The 13,246-nt window shown below is 42.8% G+C and overlaps 1 protein-coding gene across 2 annotated transcripts in view; it reads right to left on the bottom strand.

Moving 5' to 3' along the window:
• Positions 1-4,825: 4,825 nt before the first annotated feature.
• NUCKS1 (nuclear casein kinase and cyclin dependent kinase substrate 1) overlaps positions 4,826-13,246 on the bottom strand; it is a 50,853-nt gene continuing 42,432 nt past the window's right edge. Inside the window, exons 7-8 of one of the 2 annotated variants that reach the window (XM_077481206.1) lie at positions 8,423-8,569; positions 4,826-5,361 (exon numbers count right to left, since the gene is read on the bottom strand). In XM_077481206.1, the coding sequence (XP_077337332.1) occupies positions 5,147-5,361; positions 8,423-8,569 (362 nt within the window). In that variant the 3' untranslated portion in view covers positions 4,826-5,146. The remainder of the gene's footprint in view (positions 5,362-8,422; positions 8,570-13,246) is intronic. The other variant, XM_077481207.1, reaches the window with a different exon arrangement.

Here is a 13,246-nt window from a genome sequence, read left to right as displayed (position 1 = left end):
GCCGCCAAAGCCCAGGAGAGCATGCTTTCCCTTGCCCACACCTAAGATGGCCATTGATGCAAAAGCCATGAGGGGAAACAATGGCGGTGAAACAGCGCTGCACAGGACACAAGCACAGCCTCACAGGCACCTTCCAGGGACATGAAAACAGGACCCAGGACACAGCCAGCCAGCGCAACCACCCCCCCCCCCCCCCCCCCCCCCCGTTGAGAGACCCTGCACAGACACACCCCACTCTGCAGCATCCCCACAGGGAGGGAGAAAGTAACAGGGAGAGAAGAGAGGGAGGTGAGGGACCCCCGAATCGAACTCCCAGCTGCTTAGCCCCACCAAGGCAGGGAGAGCTGTACTTACCAGGCTTGCAGAGCTGGGAGACATTCCATCACAGACGCATTAACTGATCAGTACAGGGTGGCTGCTGGCCCGGCACACTGACGCAGACATCAGTAGCCCGGTCATACGTGTGCCCCGGAGCATAAAAGCTCACAGACCACCTCAGGAGCTGAGGTTTCATTGTGGCCAACCCAGCACGGAGCTCTGGTCTGCACACGCTTCATGGCCGGACTGGGGAGACTACAAGGATAAAAAAGGTATCCAGCCTGTCACCCAGCCGGCTGTTGATAGTCGAGAACAGGATCTCTCATCTTGCGCAAAAAGCAAAGCTTCTGCGGGGGGGGGGGGGGGGGGGAAACCACACAGGCTGATGGGCCCGTCAGGGTTCCTAGGTCCTCTCCTTCACTAGGCAAAATAAAAGTGATGACTGCATGGCAGGCTGGAGGGTTGTTACCTAAGGGACCGCCTCCTGGGTGGAACTGGAAAGTTCTGGGTGTTACACAAGTAATGCCTAGTATTCTCCTAAAGGTGGGCGTAACAACCCAAATGGCTAAGAGGAGCTGTGTCGGTCGGTGAATATAAGAGAAAAAAAATAAACTCTTGTATGATATATACAGGGACTGAAGTGTTTATGCAACAACAGTTTCCCCTGACGGCTCAATCTGACCAGCCGTATACCCCTGAGGACGACATTCTTATGGAAATAGATTTAGTTTATAGTGAAAACCATTGAAGCCTTTAGATGAGTTCCTGGTCTCATAACCACTCATAGCCTGAAGCATAAAGCAAAGGCATTACCAGCAAAAGAATGTACAATGCTAAGCTATAGTCCAGTGCTGTAAGCTGCTATTAATCCTAGCCTGGTAAAGTATGTGTCAAAGGGAAATGCCTGTATCACTAACCTGAACAAGCAATCCTCTTGCTCTGTCCCTCCACAGCCAGCAGCAGCTACACATACACAGCGCTTTAACACTTCCTCCATGCGTGGCCGGCATCTGATGCCATTAGCCACGCTCCCCTTTCAAAGGAAAGTGTTGTCTCGCATGAGCGGCAGCTCAGGCCTCCTGAAAAAAAAAAGCAGACATATTGGGGGGGGGGGGTTTAAATCCTCCGCTCAGCGGCCGTGCTTTCTGTCCCCCCCCTTTTTTTTTTTAAAAGGAAACTGCTTTTGGCAGATCAATCCCCCGAAGGGGAAAGGGACCAACATTGGGGGCACAGGAGGAGAACCAGACCCCCTTTTCTTACCAGAGGATCTGCTTGTGGCCAGAGGAGAGGAGAAATGAAGGCTTCTGCGCCGTTTCCAGCATCGGGGGTTGAGTTCACAATACAGACCAACACCTTAGACACTGGTGAAAAAAAACTGACTCCCCCACTAGTGGGAGGGGTTATATAGGGAGTACCCTTCTTGCCTTAGGGCATGCCAGTGTCCATCACCCATCAGTGGCCCTATAACCCACACAGTAAGTACTATGGCCCTGTGTCCCCTGATGTAAGAAAAGAAATACTGGTAAAGTTAGCCCAAATGTTTTCTACCATGTGAATGATGTTACGTCGAGTAAATTGATACCCAACATTTCATGATTCAAAATTGGGCCCACCCGTGGAATGGCGAAAAAAAAAAAAAAAAAGTCCCTTTATGGCCAATGTGAAGTTTGACATCACTCCAGTTCTCCAAGGGCATAGGGTCGAGTGAGGGCCATCATGCCCTCACTCAACTTCCTGCCCATTAGGCCACAGGACTTCATCTCCGCTGCTTCCAAAAGCTCCGATAAAAGATCTTGCGGCAAATCCGTCGCATAGACCATTTTTTGTTTACCTTAAAGCAGACCATCTTCTGGAGAAAAATACCAGGGTTTTGGCTATCTGCTGACATAATGGTATCCAATATCAAAATACTAATGTATAAACCAAGGCGGGCGGTCTGGAAGTGGTTGCAAACCCTTACAGACCACTCTGACAACAGGTAAGCCTAGATTAAGGCTTACCTGTAGGTCCATGAAATATCTCCTAAACCTACATGGTTTAGGAGATATTTGTAAAAAGACAGGCACCGGACATGCCGCTGCTAATGTCGATATGCCGTTAGTGGCAGCTCCTGTGAGCATGCGCGGGAGTGACATCGCTGCAAGTGGCCGGGGCAGCGATAACCAGAAGATGGACACTTCGTTCTACAGCGTTGACGTCGCTGGCCCCTGTGTCAGGCAAGTTACACATAATGGGCTACTATGCGATGTATAGTAGCCATTATGCTTCATCTTTGCAGGGAGACAAAGAGGAAGTAAACCCATTGGGGTTTACTTCCTCTTTAAAGTGGCCATACACTGTACAAGCTTTTTTAGATCTACCATCAACTATGTAGTACAAGAGCCTGCCTAACTTGATATAAATTGGGTCGTTCAGGTGGGTCCTGCTATTTTAGTTTTTCGTAGACTGTACAGACTGCATAGTGTATGGGCAGCTTTATACAAGTACACAGGGAGACATTCATCTAATTTCCTTATAATCCAGCTCTTCTGTGACACACATAGGGCAGTCCACTGATTTCAATCACCTGCTCTACACCTAAACAGCAAAGTAGCTCATGGGGCAGTTTACATTTATTGCTCTCGACAAAATATGCATTCATTTCCATGTTAATTATTGGCACCTAAACGGAAATTTTAATTTTGGTTGTATAAAAAAAAAAAATAAAAAAAAATAAAAAGGCCTCCACACTATAAAGTCTGGTTGCACATTCTCCTTTAGATCACCAAAACTATACAAGAGGCCAAACCTATCTATCCAATCAGACAGACCCTTGCACTACATAGTCGACGGTAAATCTAAAGATTTTACAATCAAATTGTATAGTGAGCTTTACAGACCTCCAAGGACACACTTTTCCGGTTTTCAAACCTACAGGTCTGCGTCACATTAGCAATTATATGATCGCTCAACTCCTGCACTCGGCTAAATGAATGAGCTATGCAAGATGGTGGTACAAAACAGCAGCAGAGAAAGACACTGACTATTCAGGGGGAACAATGCTCACTGACAATGATTGCAAGTACAGAGGTGGGCGGAAGTTGTTTTGGTAGAACATTTATTCTCCTAATCCCCACAAGAAAATAAATTCAATGCGATTTGTGTCATCTAGCTGTACATTATAAACACAATTAAAAGAGGCCACTCATGGTAACCATTAACTTTCAATTTTATCAAATGGCTTCCAACAAAGTTACAAGTTTGCTTACATCAGTTATTCTGACAGTTTTCAGACTTTATATACAAATCTTCAGTCAATACCTTCACATCATTGCTAAAGCATGTGACTAGAGAAACAGGTGAGCAGAAAGGGTCAATATAAGCCCAAATAAAGACCTTCCAAAAAAAAAAAAAAAATTAATTAGCGCTGTACTGCACAGAGCTGTGAAAAAGCATATTTTATGCCCTCCAAAAATTTATTTTCAGGCTGCCAGTTCTTGGACATGGTGGCTGCATCAGCTTTATGTACAGAAAATAACTATTGACCTTGCCAGAAATGCAGGGTCCTTTTCACTTCCTGCAGAAAGCATAGCTCTACTTTTTGTGTAGACCGCTAGTCCATCAATTCAGTATGTAATAGAGATGAACAAAAAAAAAAAAAAAAAACGAATGACAAATGACTTAAACTGGACGTAAACCCTCTTATCATTTTCAGCCAAGGAAGCTGCCATCTTGGCCTCCCTTTAATCTTTAACTGCCATGAAGCTGCACATGTGATCAGTCATGACACCAGCCATTGGATGGTTTGACAGTTTGGTTGAGAGCACAACCAAATTGACAGTTAACATTTCCGGCATGCCAGGAACGTAACTGTTTTTTTCAAACTGTCAGATCGATGGGTTTACTTCCGCTTTAAGCGTTTTATTAGCAGATTACCATATTATTTTTTTTTTAAAGTCCTAGATTGAGATAGCTAATGCAGCAACCACTTGTAAGGACTGGTAATCTGAAATATATAAAAGATGTTGCTTTGGAGATTAGATATGCTTAAAGAAAAAAAAAAAAAAAAGATAAAGAAACTGACACCCAGCTGAGTGAAGTAGAGGGTTAGAAAAGTTTTGATAGAGAATTTAGTGGAATTTTAAAGCACTTGTCCTAAACAGGGGGGCACATCCATGTGAACCGTGAATTACAGTTTTAGAGCACAACAGGAACTTTCATTCATACTTCCAAACCCAACTGTGCAACAAAGGTCAATCGCACGTGGAGCCCCATTACAAGGTATGGACTTTAGTCAACCATGTTACGTGACAAAGGTATGCATAGTCAAAAGAATGATTAAAAATTTTAGTTTTCAAACTGGTGAATCTTCTATTAGTGAAGGGGAGAAATAACCACATGTAAGCTACTATACACAAAAGCTTTCCGAGAAGCTGAGGGCTTTGTTTAGCCAGTGTTGTAAAAGCAAGAGAAAAACAAAAAAAAAAAAATAAAAAAAAGGAGGGGAAAAACACACAAGACAAACAGCTTAGTAATGCAGACATAGTAAAAATGTGCATGGCTTTATTCAAAAAAAACAGGTGATGGAACCACCAAATGACCACCCCATAAAATGGCATCACCTTCAGCTGGATAAAAAAAAAAAAAAAATTAAAGGAAGAATAAGCGCATATGATGCTCTTAAAACAAATGAAGACATTTGGAAGTGAATAAGTCAAGCAAATAGCCTCATGTTCTATACCCCCATCTGTCTTTTTGTACTTTTGGTTTTTTTTTTTCGTTTTTTTAATAAAATCTCCCCAATTCCCCTCACAACCTCCCCCCAACCCACCCAAAAAATACACAAGGTTTAGTCTTCTGTAGACTGAGCTTCTTCATCTGATGGTTCTTCGTCAGATTTCTCTTGCGGAGGGCTTGCAGCTGCTTTCTTCTCTGGTGGTGGTGTCTCTGGTTCATCATCTTCTTCCTCGTCTTCTTCTGGTTTAGGTGATGGAGACTTCTCCTTGGAGGCCTTTGAAGCCGCAGGTCGGCTCTTCCCTTTGGCCTTTGCTGGACTGGGGGTTACTGCAAACATTGTTTTTAAATTTTATTTTAGGGGACTTTAAGTGTAGTCAGGCAAAGTAATTTTGTATGAAAAAAAGGCATATTTCTATCTACACATCTCAAATCCGTGCATTGAAGTAACATAAAACAAGCACAGGTCCACTGTTATGCTAGTTACATCCTGCAGTGTAATGCATCAGTTTACTCATTGCAGCCTTGTGGTTCAATTGCTTTTGTGTAATTTTTAGCACCTAGGTCTGCATTAGGATACATCACATTAACTAGGTAGAGTGCAGACTGATGAATATAAAAATGTTACATAGCCTTGAAGACTTGGTCTGATTACATTGACTCTCAGTTAACATTGCAGTTTAAATGTCATGCATCAAGAAAGCCATTTTATATGCAATATGTGGTCTAGCGATAGAGCTGCACAATTCTGGCTAAAAAGAGAATCACAATTTTTTTGCTTAGAAGATAGATCACGATTCTTGCAGCGTAACATCTTTCACATTTAAAAAAAAAAAAAAAAAAAAAAAAAACACTGTGCTAACGTTACCGTTTCGTTCTCTTTATTGAGGTGGATTTTTTCCCCCCAAAAAATTGCATTTGAAAGACTGCTGGGCAAATACAGTATGAAAAAATTGCAGATAGAGAATAAATAAATATACATACATACTAGGGCTGCAACAAATGATTATTTTCATAATCGATTAGTTGGCCGATTAATCGATTAACCTTAAAAAAAGTGTGGTGTATAATTTAGTCAAGTTTTAAAAAAAAGGCAATTTATTCTTAAATATCTCTATGCAGTGGTAAATATAAATAACCAACTATATGGTTGGGGAGCAAAATATCCAATCCACTCTGAGAATAACAGACAGAAGAGATATACTGTATATACTAATAGAGGGTGAATCTGGTAAATATCACTCCGAGATCATTTTTTTTTTATTATTAAAAACAAAGCCTTCCTTCCAAAAAAAAAAAAAAAATTTTAAGAACGTTCGTTCCATTTTCTAATCGTTAGTGGGATCAAATCAACGTTCATTTTCAACCACAGTGCCGGGAAAATTTGGAAATAGAAAACTGCTTAGTCAAAGGAATTCTCAGACGGTGTTTGTGGTTTTCATTCAGAAATTACATTCATTTAAAAAAAGAATGTTAAAAACAAGTGAAAAATTCAAACATTCTTTCATTCAGCGAATGTACAAAGATTTTTTTTCTAAATATTCGCGTCTGAAAACTGATCAGTGTTGCCAGCATAAGGCTCGGTACACACCTATGCAGTTCGCTATTGATCTGTTTCTGCAGTACTTTTTGCTGTTCGTTTTGATTTTTGCATATGTGATTTTGCTGCAATTTGTGTTATTGCATTTTTTTTTGGCCAATTTATTGTTAGGCAGAATAAAAAACACAAATTGCTGCAAAAACGCATTACATGCTTCTCTGCAGCTTCTCTATTGAAGTATATTGAACCAAAAACCATAGGAAATCATGTAAATGAACTGTAGTGTGTTTCTGCAAAAAACATACAGATGTGAACCAGGTCTAAGACGTTTAGTAACATAATGGGGTAAAAAAAAAAAAAAAAAAAATCAGCCCTTTATAGTACACAAAAAAAGCAGATAATCACTACTGTAAGGGGTTAATTTTTTACTGTAGAACTGAAAGTAATATTTACAGTACCGATTATTTGCTCTTTTTGTACTATAAAAGGGCTCATTTTAGTTTTCTTTAACCCATTATGTTACTGGCCGATCAATCGATTATGAAAATAGTAATCGATTAATTTCATAATCGATTAGTTGTTTCAGCCCTAATACATACATACATTCCAAGTAATTTTCTAAGAAAAAATATCGATTTTAACTTAAAGTGTCAGAAAAAGATTGACTTTAAAGAGGGATTTGCCTGTTAAAAAAAATAATATTAACCACCCTAGCGGTAATCCAGAGTCTGGCTCGGGGTTACCGCTCCTATCAGTAAAATCCTAACCCGAGCCAGACTCTGGATCGCATCGCTGGATGCAGGGGAGGACACAGGCGAGAGTTACTTACCTTGTCCCCTGGATCCAGCGATGTCCCCCGCGCTGTGTGAGCGAGCCATCCTCCGCTCGATTCACAGTGCCGAATGCCGCCGAGCTCCGTTCCCTGCGACGGTACGGCGCACGGGAGCGGAGAACGGCGGCAAATTCAAAACTGTAATCTTACAGATTACAGTACTGTATTACAAAATTACACACCCCTTTTATCCCTAGTGGTCTGTGCAGTGCCCTGCATGCACTTTTATATTATAAACACTGTTTTTCTGCCTGGAATTTGGAGATTGTGCATAGCAACCAAAAAGTTGCCCTTTTTCAGTGTTTTTGGATTTGATTACATTATTGAATATTTTTTTATTATTCTTTATTATATTATAAACTTTCATACCCGGGATGTCTGCTAGACTCTGGTTTGAACATATTTAAGTGAGTTATTCCTAAGAAATACAGGACTACAATATAAAACGCCAAATTTCCAAGTAAAATAATTGTACCGCTTTCAGCACCTAAATCCAGACAATCATACCGCCAGGGAGGTTAAAAGCCAGCAGCTACAAATACTGCAGCTGCTGACTTTTAATAAATGGACACTCACCTGTCCTAGGATCCAGCGATGTCGGCAGCCGAGGCTGATTGATCACTCGCTCGCTTGGGTCTCGGCTGCTGCCACCATTCTAGGTGAGGGAATCAGGAAGTGAAGCGGTGCGGCTACTGGAGATGCGCAGCGCAATAGGAATGGTATGCGCTGTCTCTGGGACCCGTGTGTGTCCCAGCAGACAGGAAGAGGCATAGACTCCCGTGGGAGTCTATGCCTGGAAGTGGGTGCAAATACCTGTCTTGGACAGGTATCTGCACCCCCTGAAAGGTGCCAACTGTGACACCGGGGGGGTTTAGTAAAGAGATGGGGTTGGTGGTTCCGATGAGCAGAAGTTCCACTTTGGGGTGGAACCCCACTTTGTGGTTAAACTGCATTTACCTCGACAGAGATCACTTTTTTAAACGATTAATCGTGCAGCTCTATATAGCGGCAACACTTACCTGTAGCTTTTAGTCGGGGTTTGGGTACTTTTTTCTCTCTTTTCTCGGGTTTAGATTTTTTCACCATTTTTTTCTTCTTCTTTGATCGACCATAATCACTGTCATCATCATCTTCAACCAAGAAATCCTCATCACTCCCAGAATCTTCTAAGGAAGCCAGAAACAGATACATTATCTTGGGGATATAACAGTCCAAATAAGTTTCATTGGAAAATCAACTTTTAGCACTTTCCCCTTGCTTTATTTTTTCGATCCCAACATTTGGGGTTCCTCATCAGCCAAAAATGAATTTTTCTTAAGAGAAGCTCCCCCAAAAACACACTATAGACAGCATGACATATGGTCTTTGTGAATACAAAGAAAGGCTCACTGTTGTCTATGTTGTGTATTTAGGTGCAACAAGGACAATCTCCTTCCAAATGGGACAAGACAGAATCAAAGTTACACATTGCATTTTGGGGGGAATGTAGGTATGCATCTTAAATTAACAGTATTAAGTACCAACGTTAATTTAGTTCAGATACCCATATTCCTCTGCAGAGTGTTTATGGATACCCATTTCAAGAAAAGTATTCTGCAAGCAGCAAATAGTGATCTCATAAACCTGATAAGCAGTCATGGGCAGAGAAGAAATCATAGTAGCCTGAACTACAGATGAGGGTCTTGTTAATTTGACACAGGACAGACTACAAGTGTTCCTTCACACAAGATGTAGGGACAATGTGTTGGGCAGTTTATCCAGCGCAGTCCCACCACAGAGAAGGGGTAGAGTGCGGTAAAGCACCTTCACAAAGGGTGAGACAAGGAAAGGGATATAGACTCCTAGTCATTTCCAGCTCACCTGTGATACTGGACGTTTGAAATGATGCTACCTGGTACACACAAAATACCTTTGGAGCAACCCCAGAAAAACCATGAAAAGTAATTCAGCCTATCCCTGGTGCCCAGCCACAGGTCTGCGGGATGCTCCTGAACCTCCAGGTCCAGAAGCACAGGCAAAAAAGGAAACAAATTCTCCTGCGCTTGAGAGACAAAGGCCGCTGCATACAGTCGTATACTCCCAACTTGTTCAACTTCCGCATTGGCTGCACAGTCACCAACAGGCTGGGGACACCCAAATGTAAGACTAAAGATATGGGACAGAGGGCGCACCAATGTTAAAATATAAGTAATGATGTATACTCACAAATAACAAAATCAAGCATGATGCAGCCAAACTGGTATGCCGCCCCAAAAAGGGTCTGCCGCACAAGTCCCAAATGTGAGACAGAAGTCCAAAAAAAATCTGGCGCATGTCAAGGAGGATCCCCTCTTCGAAGCTCAATGAGGAATACATGCAACTGGTCCTTATAAAGTGGTGTGGCAGAGTGTCATGTGCCCGCCAAACCAGACTGCTCCCATTCATGGGTGGGCAAATGGTGTGAATCAGATTGCAAAGCAGTATGTGTTGACCATAAAAATAATAAAACACATATGCCTCTGATATTTCTGAATAAAGTGATTTGATTTAAAGCAGACAAGCATCATGCAAAAAGGAGGACCAAAAAAAAAAAAGAAAAAAAAAAAGTGTTGTATATGTGCAAGAGCCTCATTTGGTGCAATTTGTGGGACCATCCGTAAGAAAGTCCGTTTTAAATAATGCATACCCAGATGAAGCAGACCATCACTTTGGACCGTTCCATAGGAATAAGTGCCATACCAGGCACCATTTTGTAACATCCGTTGGCAAACTACAAACTGGGTACCACAGGCGATACGTTTTTAATGGAATGCATTTTTACCATTGGACATCAAGACCTCCTGTTTACAGTGGCACAGTTTAGAAGCACAAGCATCTATAGAGCAACGATTGGGAGACATGTTTGTAAAACAGAGCATGAATGGGGCTGGGCTCCACAGCGCTAGCTGACAGGGTCTGGAGCAAGGTATTCAGGCAGAAGTGAACAAAGTGAAGTGCAGTAATCACTGTGGTAGCCTGAGGGAAAGCCAAAAAGGCACAATAAGAGTGTACCCAGGGCAAGGAATTATCCTGAGTACCCAAGGTGAGACACAGCACCCGAACACCTACAGAGCAAGCCTACAATGGACCTTGAAGGATTTATAAACTAATCCTCCCTTGTAGAAGTAGGGAGGTTCCCCTTCATATAGAAAGTTTGTCATCGGACTTCAGTTTATGATATTTCTCGTTCAAGTATTTTATTAAAGATCAAAAAACACTGAGTGTAACAAGTAAACAGAAGTCACATATGACAGCATATAATTGTTGTTAAGAATTGAACACAGATCAATGCAGTAAATAGTTATCCAAACTGTTTTTGTTGTCCCTTCTAAACTTGGGTCCAGAATTTCTACAATGCAGGGTCAGGTGTAATTGTGCTTTCGAACACTGCTGAGGCAAGCATGAAAATTGATTTCCAAAATTTTTGTACCACTGGACATCTCCACCATATGTGTAAATGTGAACTCAGTAGCCATGAAAACAGAAAGCTGGAAGATCCAGAACATATTTAGAGATTCTAGCTGGAATCAAATACTGTGCGAGTACTTTGTATGCGGTCTCAACTGCTGTTACATTCGATGAGGAAGATTAGGTTATGGACTATATCTCAGACCATTCTGCTTAATAGTACGCAGTTTTAATAGTACGCCATAGATCATGTTCCCAGTTGGCCACATGAGAGTGGGGATGCATCAGGTTTAGTAAGCAATTGAGAATAGAGTCATGAAATCCTGCAAGCTATTTTTTTGAAAAATTGACAGTTTTTTTTCATAGCAATCTTAGTATTTAGAGAGGGAGCGTAGAAAAGAATTTTTCTAAATATCTAAATAATCCAGATTGAGGAAGCATGAGATGCCAGCCTCGGAAGGTCATGGTGGAAATGCATGCTGAATAGAAGGCCAGATTATGGAATGAAAGGAGTGAGTTATGTAAAGATTGTAGACCATATATAGTTCTGTGAATATCCCATAATGATAAACAATGTCTAGTGATCGGGTTCAGAAGGTTCTTACATCATCCTGCGATGTCCCTATATAAGTCGCCGCGCCCCCGACATTGTGAGCAGAGACATTGACGAGGCAATATCTGAAGAGAAGAAAAGAACAGAAGACGGCGAAAGAAGACCGGGCCACCGCCTGTAAAAGAGCTAGAAGAAGGCGCGGTGGCCCGGCAAGAAGAACCGGAGAGGGGGACAGGACCCCCGAAGTCGGAAGAAGAGGGCGGCGGCGAAGAAGAAAGCCAGGCCTCCCCGCTAGTAAAAGAGCTAGCAGAAGATAGCAGAGGAGTCCGGCGAGAAGACCCCCGAAGACGGACAGAAGACCCCTGGAGCCGTGCAATAAACTATTTTAACCCTTGTGTGTTGTGTTTTATTTTTTTCCACAGGTGAATGGGTAGGGGTACATTGTACCCCATACTAATTCACATAGGGTGGGGGGGCCGGTATCCGGGGGCCCCCTTATTAAAGGGGGCTTCCGGATTCCGATAAGCCCCCCGCAGGCCCCAACAACCAATGGCCAGGGTTGCCAGGAAGAGGCCCTTGTCCTCATCAACATGGGGACAAGGTGCTTTGGGGCAAGGCACCCCCCCCTCCCCTATGTTGAGGGCACGCGGCCTGGTACGGCTCAGGAGGGGGTGCGCCCGCTCGTCCCCACCCCCTTTCCTGGCCGGGTAGTGTGCTTGGACAAGGGTCTGATGTGGACCCCCACACCGATTTTTCGGCGTAGGGGTTCCCCTTTAAGTCCATACCAGGTGACGGGGCCAGCGAAGGAGGCTACCTGGATACGCGCTCAAAACGAGCGGACTTTCCTCCGTGTGTGTGGGCGAGTCCGTTCATTTCAAAAGTACAGCGGATAGTCCGGTGGACTTAGTACGCCGTATTAGTCCACTGAAATAGTGCCGTGTGTGGGCAAGTAGCTCGTTTGGAAAGTCCGTCGGATAGTTGGCTACGTGTGTACGCGGCATTAGGAATAACTCTTAAATCTGTTCAAACCAGAGTCTAGCAGACATCCCGGGTATGATAACGTTTATAATATAATAAAAATGATTCAATAATGTAAATAAATCCTAACACACTGAAAAAGGGACACTTTCTGGTTGCTATGGACAATCTCCAAATTTCAGGCAGAAAAAAAAAAAAAACAGTATTTATAATATAAAAGTGCATGCAGGGCACTGCACAGACCACTAGGGACAAAGAGGGTGTGTAATTTTTTTATACAGTACTGTAATCTGTAAATTACAGTACTGTGTGCATTGTGCGTTTTTACTTTTTTGAATTTGGCGCCCATCTCCGCTCCCGTGCGCCGTAACGTCGCAGGGAACGGAGCTCGGCGGCATTCGGGCACTGTGTGAATCGAGAGGGGGACAGCTCGATCACACAGCACGGAGGACAGCGCTGGACCCAGGGGACAAGGTACGCAACTCTCCCTGTGTTCTCCCTGTATCCAGCGATGTGATCCAGAGTCTGGCTCGGGGTGACCGCTCGTGGAACTAAAATCCCAAACCTGAGCCAGACACGGGATCACCGCTAGGGAGGTTAATCTCCGTAGGTGGCGCTTTAAAAAGGGTTTCCAGGTTACACGTTTAGCGTTACAGAGAAGCTACAGAGGAGAATTCTTGCTCTCGCTCTAACTTTCACAGTGATACCACATTTGAACGCTGCTTACATATGCAAGAGCAACATACATACATACATACGAGTTCTCTTCTGCTGGCAAGCTTTCATTTTATTTAAAAAAATATATATTTTTATCACTTATTTCTATTACAAGGCATGTAAACATTCCTTGTAATAGGAGTAGTGCATGACAGATCTTTATGGAGAG

Source organism: Lithobates pipiens, unplaced genomic scaffold, assembly GCF_037356315.1.
Source record: "Lithobates pipiens isolate NorthernLeopardFrog02 unplaced genomic scaffold, aLitPip1_a1.2 Scaffold_16, whole genome shotgun sequence".
Taxonomy (NCBI): Eukaryota; Metazoa; Chordata; class Amphibia; order Anura; family Ranidae; genus Lithobates; species Lithobates pipiens.
This window is presented reverse-complemented; position numbering and strand designations above follow the sequence as displayed.